Source organism: Rhagoletis pomonella, unplaced genomic scaffold (genome assembly GCF_013731165.1).
Source record: "Rhagoletis pomonella isolate Grant_MI unplaced genomic scaffold, Rhpom_1.0 Rhpom_scaffold_00004, whole genome shotgun sequence".
NCBI lineage: Eukaryota > Metazoa > Arthropoda > Insecta > Diptera > Tephritidae > Rhagoletis > Rhagoletis pomonella.
The window spans coordinates 23,780,589-23,796,363 of record NW_023458558.1 but is presented as its reverse complement, the minus strand read 5'-3'; the positions used below and the strand labels follow the sequence as shown (position 1 = coordinate 23,796,363).

At 33.9% G+C, this 15,775-nt stretch overlaps 7 protein-coding genes and 2 long non-coding RNA genes across 12 annotated transcripts in view; 7 read left to right on the top strand and 2 right to left on the bottom strand.

Annotated features, from left to right (window-relative positions):
* LOC118737284 overlaps nucleotides 1–15,775 on the top strand; it is a 78,599-nt gene that overhangs the window by 42,060 nt on the left and 20,764 nt on the right. The gene's annotated exons all lie outside the window — the stretch shown is intronic.
* On the top strand, nucleotides 426–1,633 carry LOC118737281 (modifier of mdg4-like). The gene has a single exon (XM_036467689.1). The coding sequence runs from the start codon at nucleotides 467–469 to the stop codon at nucleotides 1,082–1,084; it is 618 nt and encodes a 205-aa protein (XP_036323582.1). The 5' UTR covers nucleotides 426–466; the 3' UTR covers nucleotides 1,085–1,633.
* Nucleotides 1,738–2,284, top strand: LOC118737289. The gene is made up of 2 exons (XM_036467701.1): nucleotides 1,738–1,951; nucleotides 2,015–2,284. Exons 1-2 carry the CDS (start codon nucleotides 1,741–1,743, stop codon nucleotides 2,146–2,148), a joined length of 345 nt encoding a protein of 114 aa, XP_036323594.1. The 5' UTR covers nucleotides 1,738–1,740; the 3' UTR covers nucleotides 2,149–2,284.
* LOC118737292 lies at nucleotides 4,615–5,671 on the bottom strand. Its single transcript, XR_004992799.1, has 4 exons — nucleotides 5,611–5,671; nucleotides 5,393–5,546; nucleotides 4,938–5,198; nucleotides 4,615–4,867 (listed from the first exon to the last, which is right to left on the bottom strand). It is a non-coding gene; the product is annotated as an uncharacterized LOC118737292 (long non-coding RNA).
* On the top strand, nucleotides 6,935–8,381 carry LOC118738158. Its single transcript, XM_036469083.1, has 3 exons — nucleotides 6,935–7,031; nucleotides 7,398–7,475; nucleotides 7,809–8,381. The coding sequence occupies exons 1-3, from the start codon at nucleotides 6,935–6,937 to the stop codon at nucleotides 8,261–8,263; spliced, it is 630 nt and encodes a 209-aa protein (XP_036324976.1). The 3' UTR covers nucleotides 8,264–8,381.
* LOC118737287 lies at nucleotides 8,209–8,925 on the top strand. The gene is made up of 2 exons (XM_036467699.1): nucleotides 8,209–8,303; nucleotides 8,492–8,925. The coding sequence occupies exons 1-2, from the start codon at nucleotides 8,279–8,281 to the stop codon at nucleotides 8,863–8,865; spliced, it is 399 nt and encodes a 132-aa protein (XP_036323592.1). The 5' UTR covers nucleotides 8,209–8,278; the 3' UTR covers nucleotides 8,866–8,925.
* Nucleotides 8,884–9,716, top strand: LOC118737283. The gene is made up of 2 exons (XM_036467691.1): nucleotides 8,884–9,528; nucleotides 9,677–9,716. Exon 1 carries the CDS (start codon nucleotides 8,993–8,995, stop codon nucleotides 9,518–9,520), a length of 528 nt encoding a protein of 175 aa, XP_036323584.1. The 5' UTR covers nucleotides 8,884–8,992; the 3' UTR covers nucleotides 9,521–9,528; nucleotides 9,677–9,716.
* Nucleotides 9,767–10,145, top strand: LOC118737290. Its single transcript, XM_036467702.1, has one exon. The coding sequence runs from the start codon at nucleotides 9,788–9,790 to the stop codon at nucleotides 10,118–10,120; it is 333 nt and encodes a 110-aa protein (XP_036323595.1). The 5' UTR covers nucleotides 9,767–9,787; the 3' UTR covers nucleotides 10,121–10,145.
* LOC118737294 lies at nucleotides 12,027–13,588 on the bottom strand. 3 transcript variants are annotated; one of them, XR_004992805.1, is made up of 3 exons: nucleotides 13,423–13,588; nucleotides 12,176–12,325; nucleotides 12,027–12,112 (listed from the first exon to the last, which is right to left on the bottom strand). It is a non-coding gene; the product is annotated as an uncharacterized LOC118737294 (long non-coding RNA). The 3 variants fall into 3 exon arrangements; XR_004992807.1 differs by lacking the exon at nucleotides 13,423–13,588 and adding an exon at nucleotides 12,767–12,804; XR_004992806.1 differs by having other exon boundaries at nucleotides 12,034–12,112; nucleotides 12,166–12,325.

Here is a 15,775-nt window from a genome sequence, read left to right as displayed (position 1 = left end):
CTTGCGGATTCGCAACGACAGAATCGCGCCAATGTGCGCTTCGCTTTTGTTGCAGCTGCAGCCGAAACTAAAATTTAAGTTGGTACTTAGCCAGAAAAGTCGAAACTAAGGCGAATATTAATAGCTTTAGTTGTGACTTAGAATTGACTTAGAATAGTTTCGACTTAGTTGAGTACTAAATATGACTATGAATATGCGCCGAATCAAATTTTTTTTCCAAAAATAAAACTATCGATACTATCGATAGTACAATCGACAGTTTTGCTGCTCTGCCCTGCACTTTCGAATAGAATGACGCGTGACGCAAACTGAATTTCTCCCATCCTTCCCAAAAATAAATAAATTTATATTTTTGTCACAATTGTGATATTTGTTGTTTTATTTCATTATTAGAGATATTCTAAAGTTATAAAACGTGTTATAATGGGTTTCAAACATTACTTATTATAAATTTTCAGGCAGTTCCATGGCGACAGGTGCATTGCATTCTGTGTGTAAAACTTCGCCGGGAAATGAAAACCAATCGACTACGAGTAAAGGCAAACGTGGACGGCCACCTAAACAACCAAGGGATGATAGAAGACTTGTGGACAAAGTACTAGCCGCCGTACAGCAGGGACCTGGTGAACCTGCATTATACGCCTCAACTACTAAAGGTGGCATGAAACTCATATACGAAGGGCATCATTTCAGATTTACATTCCGAAGAGGGCGGTATTCAATTTTCCAATGCTGTTTTAAAGAAAATATGCAAGAATGCAAGGTTCGTGTAGTCACTGACCAGAAACGCGTTTTCCCATTGGATGGAGAGCACGTCCATTTCATGCAGGCAACGGACAAAAGTGTAACCTCTATGACCTTTGAACCTGCAGGCCTGTTCGATGACGATGATAGTAAGGAACAAGAACATAATGCTGCCTATGAAGAGGGAACTGATTCTACCCAGGTGAATGAATCACAAGAATTTTTGTCGGAAACAAACGAGGTTTCAACAGTGGAGACTGCAGATTCATCAGACACAAACGATTTTCGCGAGAAAATAAAACGACGCTTACAGAAGGCTCTTTTGGGCAAAAAGAAATGATTAATTAAAACTTATTGAACCCTATTTTTATAACTACATATATGTTTTCTACTACAATTCGTAAATAATCTTGAATTGAAAGTGCCTTAAGCCACAATATCAGATTTTAAAATAACCTCGACATATTTTTTTTGACCAACAATTAACAGGAAGCGATATTGATATAAAACTTCATGTTTCAACAATTATATACTTATAAGAAATTTTGTACCAATACCTTTAACGAATATTTATTCGTAAAAATGTTGATTAGAAAACTAAGAGGTACCTTGTTAGCAATAAATGGAGCGCAAAGAATAGAAGACTTGGAAGATGTTTACGAGTCCCAAAAGCTTTCAAAAATTACTGCATCGGGATTATCAGACTATTTTCGTGAGAAAATAAAACGTCGTTTACGAGAAGCACTTCTATTCTTTGTAGTATTTAAATAAACATTCTTATATCACACATATACATGCATTCATGCAAAAAAATGTATAAAAAGTTGCCTTAAAACATCATATAAACAGTTACAGAATTTTTAATAAACCTAATAAATATAAATTTGAATCTTGTGCAACAATATGTAATTTAAAACCTAAAGTAAAATTTTTGCATCTAAAGAAATCTATTAAGAGCTTTACTAAAATATAAATTTCTAAATTATATTTTCAGTAATGCAGCACGTTCGAAACTGCGGCCCACAATTATTTATAATTAGTCGGAAAGGTGGAACCTTACTTGCGATAAACGATTTTATATATCGCTCGAATTTAAAACGTTTCGGGAGAAATAGCGACAAGGTATACTGGGAATGCATTCACAATCGTTCCAAGAAATGTAGAAGTCGTTTGAAAACCATTGGCGATGATCTTTATGTAACAAATGGTGAGGATCCAATTTGTTGTACTTTTGTGTTTTTTTTTATTAAATTCCCGTCATTTTCTGAAGATGTTCACAATCACGTGGGTGATGGTCAACGCATTGCTGTGGCGAGACGCGCTGGTTTATTAATTTATAAAAAATTCAGTTCAATCGGCCAAAATGGGGGAAAGCTACAGGCTAATCAAACAGTTGCTTTTTAAAGTCAGTTCAATTAGACTTAAAGGATTGGAGTATATAAAATCTTTGAGTGATAAACAGAAATCGTAAAAATTTATTTATTTTTTTTTTTTAAGGAAAAACGTAAATATTAAGGGCCGTTTACTGAAGTAGGTTTTAAAATTTATCTGCCCTTTAAACAGAAATGTATAAATTTTAAAGCATACCTTCAAACACATTTTTTTCAGAAAAAAAATTTTTGCAAAGCGCAGATAAATTTTAAAATCTACTAAAAAACGGTCATAAAAGTATAAAACAAAATTTTTAACATTTATGTACATACTGAACTGTTGTTGTAATAGCTAAAAAAATCCCTAAAGTGGAAATCCTTGCGGTTACCCATATATCTAAATTATGACCAAGAAACATTCATATAAACATGCATCCACTTATATATGTAGTATGTATGCTGGATATATGTATGTACATACATATATGTATTTTTACTGAACTGTTGTAATAGCTAAAAAATCCTTAAAGTGGAAATCCTTGCGGTTACCCATATATCTAAATTATGACCAAGAAACATTCATATAAACATGCATCCACTTATATATGTAGTATGTATGCTGGATATATGTATGTACATACATATATGTATTTTTCGGTGATATATTGACATATGTATTTTCTATATGAAAAGTTTATTAAAACTTCCAAACCTACACCAAATCGGTTACTAATCGCAGAAATAAAACAACGCAAAGCAGACATCCTAATGGTGAACGAATTCCGGACAACAAAACTTTGTGCCGAGTGTTACAACATAAACTTGACGTCCACTTCGCCCCACAGGTACCAATTTTGCCCAAAATGTGGTACATGTTGAAATCGAGACGTCAATGCTGGGAAAAACATACTCTACCTGGGAGAATGTATCATCAATCAAGGCGAAAAACACCTCAATTTTTCAAAATAAGATGTCATTATTTCATATATGGCGAAAAATATGTACATCTGACTGGGAAAACAGTTTAACTTTATTACTTAAGATTATGTGAGATGTGCTAAAAAACTAATTTTTTTTATGTATTTTTGCTCGTTATATCGAAATTTCGGCTTCGGCAAGGCATGGAGCCATAATGGAGAACATAATACACAAGTACATATCCGATATTTTACATGCATTTCTTTCGCTGATCCTATGTCTATTGACAGTTCATTAAGAGATCATTATTTTCGACCACTGAATAAAAATAATACTAACAGACTTCTGGCAGATGTACACTTTAATTTTCTCGATTTTTAAATGTTGGTTGCATATCCGTATTGAATTTCCGATATTGCATCGTTGCAGCAACTGCCATAGAATTTGGAGCCACTGGTAATGATTTGTGCCAAAAGAATGCTGGTGTAGCAATGCCATGCTGACCTTGAATTTGATGTTGAGGTAATATTCCAGTGGCAGTATATATTGCTACATTTAGGGGTTCTTGTTTAAGTTCTTTCATACTTTTTTCTTTTTTGATGTTGTCAGAATCGTCATTGTAAGTATTCGATAAAACGGCGTTCAAATTTTGCACCTTTGTTCGACAATACATTTGGCAAGTAGCTATTATATCCTTGTGGCGTCTCTTAATATGACTCAAAAAGTTTCCTGTAGATTTCGTTGTGCCAGATATTGTGCCCAAACAAGTGGTGCATGTCGCTTGAATTCCACCCACAGTTTTAAGATTTGGTTGCACATCTCTGTAAAACTTTCCATCAAGTATTTTCGGCAACGTTAACGTTTCTTTAACTAAAAAACACAGGAAAAAACACAGAGAATTATTAATAAATATGTATAAACATTTGTTTGCATTAGCAAACTTGAGTTCGGTTTTGATATACACATACAAAATAAAAACTTCAAATATTCCGAAATTTTATTTTGATATTTTGGAAATTAATTTAAAATTTTCTAGGCGTAAATAGCTTACAAGTTAATTTGCTGTGCTTTATTCTAATTCGCTATTGCACTTAATTTTTACAGAAAAAAACTAATATTAGGCTTTTGATATCGAAGAATTTCCTACTTCAGATCGCTTAGTAATGACACCATTCGTAACAAGCTGCCCTTTGATTCGTCAATAAAATCAGGTGATATATCAACGAGATTGTCCGTTTTCATCTCAGGATCATGTGTATGGGGCGAACCAGTAACACGTATGGCCGACACATCGTCGTGTAATTTCGACGTTACAACGGTGGCCCTGCAGCCATACTTTACATATCGTGAACAGCGCCAAAATATGTTTTTGTGACTCTGACGATTTTCTACATAGCGATAACCGTTGTAGATAAGCATAACACGTCCGCGCTGGGTGGTAGAGTATTGTAAATATGTAGTTGTATTTTTATCCTCTAAAATAAATTTTAAATCTGAAAAGAAATGGTAATAAAAATATTAAATAATAATAGTATAATGGTAATATTTCAATATGTATATTTAGGATCGAGAATTAATTAGATGATTTGTGGTATTACATATTTTATTACTTTTTTATTTAATATTGAAAATTGCAACACGTAGTTATAAATGGAAATTTTTTAACTTAAATGACTGTTGACTGTGTTCAAATGTCCAATTAGTTTTGGAATATTAACGACTTGAGGCTGATGATGCCACATTCGACATGCTCCTGATCTTGTGTTGTATGAACGATAGCACTGTATTCTCATCTATGCATTCCCCTCTCATTGAAAATACCTGTACGACGTGAGCTATTAAAAATGAAAATAATTATAGTGTTATATTTTATCAACTTCATTTGCAAGTGTTATGTGAAATTACTTATGATCGACTTGAGTAAGCTCTCATCGAGCATCAGCAGTCGTTGTTTTGCATTTGAACGCGCTATATTCTCCAAAACATCAAATCCAAATACCAATTCACTTAAACGCGAAGTGTAGATACAAGCGTTGGGTATAAATATTTTAGCCAAATCATACTTAGATACATAAACCTTACTGCCAGCATGTAGGGGGATTTTTGCGACCGATGACTTGGAAGACTTGGTCTTTTGGTTATTATTAGTCCGTGCCTTCAGGTTTTCTGCAAAACAATGAAGCTAATGAAATTTCTGGTAAAATTAGTGAGTATACCGCCTTAAACTAAAAGTGATAAAAGTATGAAAGTCCTAAGAGGCAAAGATACAATTTATTTGGTTAAACTTAGGTCTATACATTTAATTACAATACAGTTTCTACAATCTAACTTCATTTACAACACAATATTTTAGTAATCACATTTGGGAATTGCCTTCCTCTTAGACCACGCTTTATATTGTATGTAAATATGTAGGTTTGAATGAAAGTCCATTACATTAATTTGCGCTGTGTCACTTATCACACTTTTTATTTCACTAGTCCAACATTCGACAACATTTCCGGAAATGTTTACCTAAAAACACAAATAAAATGGCTTTAGTTAACAAAAAAGGAAAAAAAAAGCGCAAAAACTTCACATTTTAGATGAATTATAATCTTTGTTGTCGTCTAAACCAAAGTTCCCATAAACATATCGATGATCGATATACTCGGTTTAAGAAAAGAATGATTGTTGCGCTCAAGTCTGAGATGTTAGTTTACCGGCCGTCTTCACGCGCTGGCAAGCTGTAGGGTTTGAATTTCGCTGAAATTTATACATTTATCCACCAAAACCGTTTGGTAAAGTAATAAAATTTGGTTAAATAGATTTCCCTATAAAGTTTGGCAGTTTATTTATTAAAATGATAAATTTATCACTCTATCAAGCTCATCAAGGGCTTATCACTTTAGATGAAGACCCCTAATAGAGTTTAAAATTTGTAAATATTGGTACAGTTTAAGCAACTCTGCGAATCAAATTGAAACCCTTGGCAACTCTACATGGCGGCGATGCTTCAATTCTTTTTTTTTGTTGTAAGTGGATTAGAAAATTTTATGTGCTTTAATAAGAGGTAGAAATTAATTTGTTAATAAGAACATTGGCTAAGTTTTAATATACTATTTACTTGTGAAAAATTCAAAGTGATATGAAAGTGTTGGATAATAACATGCCAAATGAGAATGTTTGCGCGAACTTCGTTGCTAAAGGGTTCTTATAGGCAACAAATTATATTTAAGTCGATGCGTTAGGTACAAGAAAAAGGAAGTTAATAAATGTTTGCTTTTTAATCTTGTATTTATATTAAAATATCCTAAAGCGAGCTAAGACAATATCGAAATAAATTAACTTTCTTAAACCTAAATTTAATGTGTTTAGTTATACATACATATGTGTGAATTATGTTATTGTGTCACTATGTTTTAATTTAATATTAAAACAGAAAAACTATTATCTTTTACAGAATATGGATCACGTTCTGCCGGTGGTGTTCTATTTTGCGTGGAAACGGGCAGATTATACCAGCGAAAACCAAAATATGAAGATCTCGACGTTTGCTTCACCCGTAGCGTACGCGGCAACAACTTGCTAACAATTAACGGCAAACCATATACATTAAATCGACGTATAAAAGATGTGTGTTATTGGGAATGTGTGAAACTGCGTTGCAAGTACACCAAATGCACAGCACGCGTTATCACAAAACATGATCAGATTGCGTCGTTGCGTGGCGATCACAACCACTTATAAAATTATAATAAAATATGCTCACTCAAATAAATACGAACATAGATTAAATGAATGTATGTACATATAAGCTTAAATCATTATCATAAAGTGTTTTGTAAAGGTTTTTCGTAATTTGCTTCCAGCAGCACCTTTGTTTATATGGCTCACTAATAAAATTAAATCTATAGGTACAAATGCGTCTTGGATCGAAGCGGAATTTAATTTCAAACGCAACAGGCGAGGAGGACTTAATCTTCTTTATCATGGTTACATGTATACTGCTGAACGAAGGTATAACTCTACCATAAACTGGGTATGCAGTAAAAACAGTAGCCATGTACTGCGCTGTCCGGCACGCTGTGTGACCGCGGGTCAGAACTGCATTAAACTAAGTCGTAGGTCTCATAATCATTCACCAATTCATTGAAGGGTTGAAGGTAGGCTCCTCGAAGACACAAATTGATTATTTTTATGTACAAAGAGAATTTAAAAATATTTTTAAATATACTGCATACATATGTATGTAAAAATGTATGTATATTGTCCAAAGCATACATTTTTCTGTATTTAACTTTAAACTATTTTATTTTCTAAACTACTTAACACGTTATTAAAATTTCCCTATCTTATATTCAATTTGTTTTTTTTTTTTTACAGTGCAGCAATGTCCGGATTCTATTGGCAAATATACAATAATAGAAAATTTCCGCTTTGTGATTGGATCACAATCGGCTAGTAAATACTACCTCAAGTGCGCCAATTTTCGGCAAAAATGTCGCGCCCGTGCAGTTCTTCTTAAGGATACAATGAGTTTGAGATTACGGCACGATAATCATAACCATACAGCAGATCAGCAATGTTTTCCATCTAAGAAAGGCACCACCCCACGGCACATAATTTAAGTGTATACATATGTATGTGATTTCTGTACGTCTTCTAACTCAAATCAAATGCAATAAATTCATAATTTTCATAAAAATCTATAATTTTCCAGCTTCCCATTATTCGTGGAGTTAATGTGGATTTTTGTTTCTTTCTTTACTAATGTGTTATTTTTTATATTTCCAGCCGCAAAAGCACCTGTGCAGTACGTACGATCACGTCGTGGCACTCATTTAGTGCTACACGAATACAACACTTACACCCCCAATGAAAAGGTACGAGATGGTCGCCACTCGCGAGACTGGAAGTGTTCCATGTATCATAAAGCAAAATGTCGCGCAAGACTTGTCACGCGACATACTTCTAAGGGAGATGTGATCCATATAACCTCAGATAACCACACACACAAACCAATGTATACAGCTGAAGACTTGAAACTGATGCAGTCATTGCAGACGCCAATGAATGAAGAAACTGAACCATTAATGGAGCGGCATCGACCTGCACAATCATTGCAGTGTCTTCATCCACTCCACCTACAACAATTTCAACAGCTACAGCTACAAACACTTTATCCGCAGTCTGCAGCTGAACCTATTTTTCAGCCGCAATTTAATAAATTCTTTCCTCGCCCGTTGTAATAGAATACTACATATATGCTGCAAATAGCACAGATAAATGGTACAAAATAAAAAGCAAATAGCACAGATAAATAGTACAAAATAAAAAGCAGACATATTCTCAAAGTCACTCACTGTAGATGTAAATCATGAATTAATCTTTTAAAAAATATATACCTATGATGATATATACCTATAGTATGCAAACACATAAAGAAAATTTAATTAACCTAAACAATTAACCTATAGGCAATTGGACGCTGTCAACCGTGGTCACCAACACTAGTTCATCAAAATCGAACACAGCCGATAATTGTGCCGATAAAGAGAGCAAAACATCCTCATTGGCTCTAACCCAAAAGAATATGAATCTCAGGTTCATTCCAGGACAACGAGGCAAATCTTTGCTGTGCTTCAACAATTTCACGTATGCACAAAACAATGTTTGCGGTAATACAACTTATTGGAACTGTCGTAGCCGACGCGTTGGCCAGAAGCCCTGCAAGGCTCGCATCACAACAACAAAACAACCAAACGGTCTGTTCAGGGTGTGTCTAACTAAGCCCGAGCACAATCATGAACCCTCACCTCGTGTGCTGAGAAAGATCGAAAAATCACTTTAAACTTAATTTAATAATAAATTCAATTCAATTCAATAAAACTTATAATGGTGGTTTGTCACACTTAGGTTGTATTATTCTTCCTGTACCTGCTTATAATATAAGAAATAATGTATTTTTTGCCTATTTTATGCACAAATTTGTACTAACACGCTTTTGTTTTTTTTCCAACTCTTTCCCTTTTTATTTACCAGTAGGCAGCGTTGCTATTTATTCGGCCACATCTCGCGGACGTGTGCAGTTGATCTATGGGGGCCAACCGTTTATCTTTGAGAAAATATTGAAATTGTCCACAGGCGAAGAGAAAAAGTTTTGGCGCTGTAACCAATGGTGGAACCAAAAGTGTCGCTCTCGTGTTTACACAATCAACGATATTGTCATGCCGCTCAATCGTTATCACACTCACGAAGAAATAGTGCGTCGCAAGAAACGTACGCGCAGGATACCGCCTATTATTCCTGCATCTGCAATTAAAAAGGAGAAGAAAGTGTCTGCAGCAGCAGGAGAGAGAGCGAGCACAGTTGAAGTTGGCGTCGAAGCGACAGATCCGATAGATGTGTCTGACTTAGGAATGCATTTAAAATATGAAGAAATTGTGGCCGATGTCACTGAAATAGCCGAGCCAAGTATCATTGTGAAGAAAGATTTGAATAAATAATTTATAAAGTATGTATGAAATTAAGCGATTGCGTCAATATTAACTATTACAATCTTAATTACAACTTTATTATGCTTTTATTTAATTTTCGTGTTGCCGCTTCCTTTTATTTCTTAAAACTGATCTGAAATAATGATTTGAATAAAATCTACAAAGACCATGTAGTAAATAAGAAGTAACTTGAAATTTTTGTTTTCTGGGCGCAAATGTTGGACGTTATGTATATCATTGATATGTATTTTTACTTAACCTAACTAATATGAACCTATGTACTTTGTCATTTTAGTGGAAGTGCCCACAGCTAAAGTAAGCAGTCAACAGTTTTATTTCACGCATGGGCAAAGAAAATCCATTAAGCTCGTCTATGGTGGTTATCAGTATGTTAAGTTCATGGAGAATTCAAAAGGTGTTAAATGGATTTGTTCTACCAGATCGACAACGAAATGCAGGGCACGAGTACGCACCACAAAAAATTCTGAGCTGGAAGTGCTACATGCGAACCACAACCATTCTTTCATTCAAAAGAATTATGCCCGAAAAGTGGATGGGGAAACCAAGCTTAACGCGAAGCCCGACATAAAGCCAACAAATGTCTCCTAATAAAGGTACATAAAGAAGTAGTAAATAGAAGTTACTTATTAGAAAGAAAATTAAAGTTATTTCATGATATTGTAATAGTGACAATTAATAATTGGCTATAAAAGATTTAATGAAGTAAGATCTTCAAAGTGTAGGATATTTAAAAAAAAAAAAAGAAACTTGTTTCTACTATCTGGAAAGTACGTTAACCGATCGAAACGAGACCAAATTAAAGTTGTTTATATTTATTTTTTCAATGATACAAGTTATCGAGGTATTTACAAAAACGGAAATAGATGATTTTATAAATGAATTTATAAAATATCTACATGCACAGGGGCTGGGATATGGAGCAATTTTGCTAGGCTGACTTCCAAAACGTATCAATACAATGTTTGGTAACTGTTATACTGCGGTATTCAAGCTGTTTGTATATGCAGAGTTGCGGCACATTGCAACCATATACATATATACATTGCATATTTTAAATATTCAATATAGCAATGAACAATAATTCTGAATTTTCCATTTATAAAACACCAAACGAATCATCAACTTTGTTTCTGATGCGCTGATTGCTCTAGCGTTGCGTTTCGATAACTTTTCGAATGCGTTTTGGAACAGTATACATTGCCAATATTTTGTAGTTCGATGTTATGGAACCTTATACTTTGTACGTATGCAAAGCAATTGACGTTTTGGAAGTCAGAATTGTGCTTTAATTAAAGTTATACTTCGTGTAGGAGGTTGTGTTTTTTAGGTTAAAGCTAATAAATTGGTTTTCATTACTCCAGTTTAGTGGTGGTTCAAGGTAAGCGTTGTTGTTGTTGTCGTAGCAGCATACAAGCCTCTTCGTATGCGACGTAAAATTATATGTTAATACATCAATACGTATAACAGAAATTGAAGTACAAGCTCAGCTACATCCTATGCAAATATTGTAGTGCCAAATATTTATTTAATTTTTTATATCAATATGTTTAATACACCTTGAGTTTTCCAGAACTAAATTCACATAATTCTTAGGATTGCTTGGTTATCAGCTTATGTGGTTATATTTTTAATTCAGTTTCCAACAATAATATTTTACACAATAATAATTTTTAATTTATTTTACACAATAATAATTAATAACCATGCAAGCGTGAATGACCTCAGTATGTATTGAGGTTTATCATGAATAAATACAATTTCTCCTAATGAGCTTGATCAAAGCATTCCAAACACATCCACAAGCCACCTGGACACTGTGGGCAATATGTAGTTATTTTATTTAGATCCGGCTGATCACCGGATGCCTTCTTCAGACAATGCACACACTTACCGCGCATGCGTGGCTTACTTATTTTCGTTAGTTTGTGATTATTCCAAGATGTTTTCAAAATAGTTTCGCCTGTTTTCACTTCCGAATACAACGATTTTGTAAAAGGCAGTAGGTGTAGTTGTTCGACTGGAGCCGCTTTCTGTCTTGATTGTTGCTGCTGTTGGCTAGCTAAATCTGCCGATATTACTACCCGGACGCGCCTATCCAATTTTCGCTTGTTAACTGAAATGCATAAAACTTGATTAGTAATACATATGTAGATGGATTTCATATGAGTCAGAGAAAAATATATAATTCAAAATTAAGTAAAATGAAGTTTATTATTATTATTTATTTATTTATTATTATTATTATTTGCTTAAATAAATGCTATTGAACTAGTAGAAAAAATTGAACATAAGTACTTTATTTTAAGTATTATTTTAATACTATTGGGCTACAAATATTTTGTGGATATTTTGGTGGATGATTGTGTGTGCCCCGCACTGATTCCAAAACTTTGCGACGCGTCTTTAAATTGGCTCGGCAGCGGAATTTGGCATAATCAGAGCAACGCCAATGCACCACGCATGTGCTACCATTTTTCGCATGCACGGAATAAGTATAACCACTGTGGACTAGTTGACCTCGATAATTATACTTCAGCTTCGCAAAACATTCTGCAGTAGCCGCAATGCTGCCTGATGAATCTATAAGGCAATAAAAAAGTATTTGAACATAGTTTGATAAGTTTTTTACGTACATAGACATACATATGGTCGTTTAAAGCCCAAAACCGCGTATCGTCGTTCTGCAAAACCGCGTAACTGACATTTTCTGCCAAAAATTGGATTTGCTTACCGAAGCTTATGGCTCAAACCATATCCATTCGTCCTCAAATTTACTAGCCAGAAATGCGATTGCTTTATTAAAGAGAGAACAATTTTTGAAATATGAATGTTTTTAATCTCTAAAAATTAATTTACGTAGCCTCACATACGCGGTTTTGCATTATGTTGATACGAGGCTTTGTACTTTAAACGATATGTACATAACACTTTTTTTTTGTACAAGATAAAAAGTTTTTCTTACGAAAAGCTCTTATTGAAAATACAAATTTTCAATACAATATTTCCGAATATTTTCGAAATCGGTCAAAGACAAATTTTAATTCCCAAATATGTCAATATATTTTGCAGATATAAAACAAAATGATTTCTAATTTAGTTATGTATATTCGTCACTTGTGCAGTCAATCTAGAAATGGTAACTATATATAACGTCGTTTAAAGTACAAAACCGCGTATCGTCATTCTGCAAAACCGCGTAACTGACATTGGCTGCCAAAAATTGGATTCGCTCACACAAGCTCTTGGCTCAATCCTTATCCATTCGTCCTGAAATATACCCGCCAGAAATGCGATTGCTTTATAAAAAAGAGAACCATTTTGAAATATGAGTGTTTTTACGCACTAGAAAATAGTTTCTACAACTTTACATACGCGGTTTTGCATTTTGTTGATACGCAGTTTTGCACTTTAAACGACGATATATATGTACCTATGAGTAGTCTGCGCTGGATGAAATTATATCCAAAGTGTTCAGAAAATTAACCTGATTTGTTACGAATTACATAATTGCAAATAAACAGTTTGTTCTAAGCATCGCTTATTGCGAAATTTTTTGTAGAGAATTTTCTGCTCTATATTCTAATAATTTTATTTCCTTAATAGGGTTCATATATCATAAATTCTGAGTTTTTTTGACGTTAATTTTTCATCGGTTTTTAATTAATTGATAACAGTTTTATATGTTGGTTGTTCAGGGTAATTTTCTGAACACTTTGGTATACATAAGTTTCATCCAGCGCCGACCATTTGCGACCGCATATGCCAGATTGAATGTACTATAATCGTAATTTGATGAATTATATCTTATAAAGTTTATGTTGGGCAACGACAAAAACCGACAAGTACACCATCTTAAATTCTTATTTAAAGGTAAATATTAAATTAATCACAGGTATAACTGCTATTTAAAGCAGCGACTTTGTTCCAGCTTTCGTTGCTCATAAACACACTTGAGTGTGCCCTTCTTACGCCGCTCTCTCACTATGGCATGGTTGTGGTCTTCGTCCACTATTGAAACACGATCACCAGCCGGATTAGTACGCACTCTAGCTCGGCATCTGTAATGTATATATGTACATATATGTATATTTAAGAAAATTCCAAAATACCCACTTCAAGGGGCGAAACTGCACACAGCGCCAATAAATTGTACCGCCACGTATACGGTGTCTAGAATAAGGAAACCCGTCTAAAACCAGTTGATAAGTTCCTTTTAAACTTGAACGATAATTGACTCGATTTTCAACGACATCATAAGTGCATGTTTCATCCAAGTGTTCGTCACCTCCTATATTTGTTGTAATATCTGTAATGTGTCAATATAGTTTTAAATAATTATGTTTGTAGAAATTTGGATATGCGATAAATTCAAAATTATGCGATTATTTTAATATAATTAATCATAATATAAATATAACATGACCATATGACATTGGTAACATGCAATCATTTCAACAGATTTCTGCCGCTTTATTTGCACAGAAAACTCTTAATTAATAAACGTATAAGTACCAATCATATTAAAATTAGAAACTCTAATTATTATATTTGTTATTTATCAACGTGTCGAGCAGCTCATCTCCCGGTTCATGTTGTACTCGTAGAGACACCGCTAACGGCCGTCGATTCTGTTTCAGTGCTCCAATGGTTCTGCTTCCGGCGTTGCCAGCGCCGTGTGCAATATTCAGTTCAACCATGCGATTACGTTCAATCATTTTTTCGATTTTTTCAGTATGTGGTGGATGATTGTGCAGTCCTCCAGACTCAGATTTCAGTTTGCCATACTCCAGGACACAACGTGCCCGACATCGTTCCGACTGTATCTTCTTGGAATAATTGTGACAGCGCCAATACTCTTTGCTATTCTTTCGACTGTGGCAGTTGTACATGTAATTACGCAAAACCAGGCACGGTGTAGCCCAGGGACTAACAATAAACATCAAATTTGTGTCTGTAATAAAAGCAATCAAAGAATGATAATATTTAGTTTAAAGGATAAAATGTTTCTAAGTGTTTAAGGGAAGTTTTATTATATTAGTTATACTAATTAGTTGTTGATTATATTAGTTATACTATCTTTTATTATTTATTTTTATTATTATTATTTTTTTTTATTAAGATGCCATTTTTTCATATATGGCGAAAAATATGTACATCTGACTGTGAAAACAGTTTAACTTTATGTTGCTAAGAGAATTTAGGAATAGGATAAGCACGAGACGTGATATAGTACACAAATTATTTTAATATTTTATTCTTTTAAGCTTCTTTGATTTTTTTTTTATATATGTTCATATGTAAGAGATATTTTATCTTATTGCGGCCATATTGTTGTGGTAGCTCGTACTGCTGGAGTCGGCACGAATAGCTTATACTCCTTGCCACTCTTTTGGGGGCATATCTCAATATTTGAGACACTCATGAAGTCAGCTAGTTTCGGGTCTTCAGGTTTAATTTCAATGTATTCGCCAAGGTCTTCCTCTATATTATACAATGGCCGTTGACCTATACGTTGCACGTGATCTTCATGACTGTGAGAACGTCGCGCTGCGACCAATATATTCTTTTTTGTAATGACAACTGCTTTGCATCGCAACTTTAGAAAGTCAATGCAACGCCACGTTGTTTGTCCATTGGCCTGGGTAAGTTTTTTGTTGTATATGTAACCATTGTAGACTAGCTGGGCATTCTTTTTTTGGCTCCGTATGAATTTCACCTCCCCATCACCTGTATTGCAATGATAGTACAATAATAATGACAATGTAATACATTTTAATTAGGTATTCACGGGATTATTGATCAGCAAATATGTGATCAAAGGTAGTGGCTGTAATGACTCTTAAATGAAAACACGACTAAAGGTTCCAACAGCATTTCAATGCTGCATAATTTATTGTCTTACAAACTTTTATATAAGTAAACATCTTAACTAATATAAATGGTTAACTATATAACTATGTACATATACCTATTTTAATAAACTTTAAGAAAGCTCTTAATCTTTTAAATGCAAAAAAGTATAAATAGTTGATTGTAACTTAACTGCTTACCACTGGTCCATTTCCCCGTTTTACTACTGAGCAGCTTCAAATTACTAGAAAAAGAAAAAACTTGTAGCTGTTCGGCAGCTTCAAAGTAATAAATATGTATGTATATCTATTAATTATTTGATTAGTTGTTAGGGAATCCTTGGTGGGATATTAATCAGGCAAGTGACGACTGACATATCAACAGCCAGTAATT

Bases quoted from the DNA above. Each gene is read 5' to 3' on its own strand.
- LOC118737287 (XM_036467699.1), top strand. From the start codon at position 8,279: ATGCTGCAAATAGCACAGATAAATG. The intron at 8,304-8,491 runs GTACAAAATAAA...ATTAACCTATAG, and splicing joins GCAAATAGCACAGATAAATG to GCAATTGGACGCTGTCAACC.
- LOC118738158 (XM_036469083.1), top strand. From the start codon at position 6,935: ATGCGTCTTGGATCGAAGCGGAATTTAATTTCAAACGCAACAGGCGAG. The intron at 7,032-7,397 runs GTATAACTCTAC...TTTTTTTTACAG, and splicing joins ATGTATACTGCTGAACGAAG to TGCAGCAATGTCCGGATTCT. The intron at 7,476-7,808 runs GTAAATACTACC...TTATATTTCCAG, and splicing joins GATTGGATCACAATCGGCTA to CCGCAAAAGCACCTGTGCAG.
- LOC118737283 (XM_036467691.1), top strand. From the start codon at position 8,993: ATGCACAAATTTGTACTAACACGCTTTTGTTTTTTTTCCAACTCTTTC.
- LOC118737289 (XM_036467701.1), top strand. From the start codon at position 1,741: ATGCAGCACGTTCGAAACTGCGGCCCACAATTATTTATAATTAGTCGG. The intron at 1,952-2,014 runs GTGAGGATCCAA...CATTTTCTGAAG, and splicing joins TGATCTTTATGTAACAAATG to ATGTTCACAATCACGTGGGT.
- LOC118737281 (XM_036467689.1), top strand. From the start codon at position 467: ATGGCGACAGGTGCATTGCATTCTGTGTGTAAAACTTCGCCGGGAAAT.
- LOC118737290 (XM_036467702.1), top strand. From the start codon at position 9,788: ATGTACTTTGTCATTTTAGTGGAAGTGCCCACAGCTAAAGTAAGCAGT.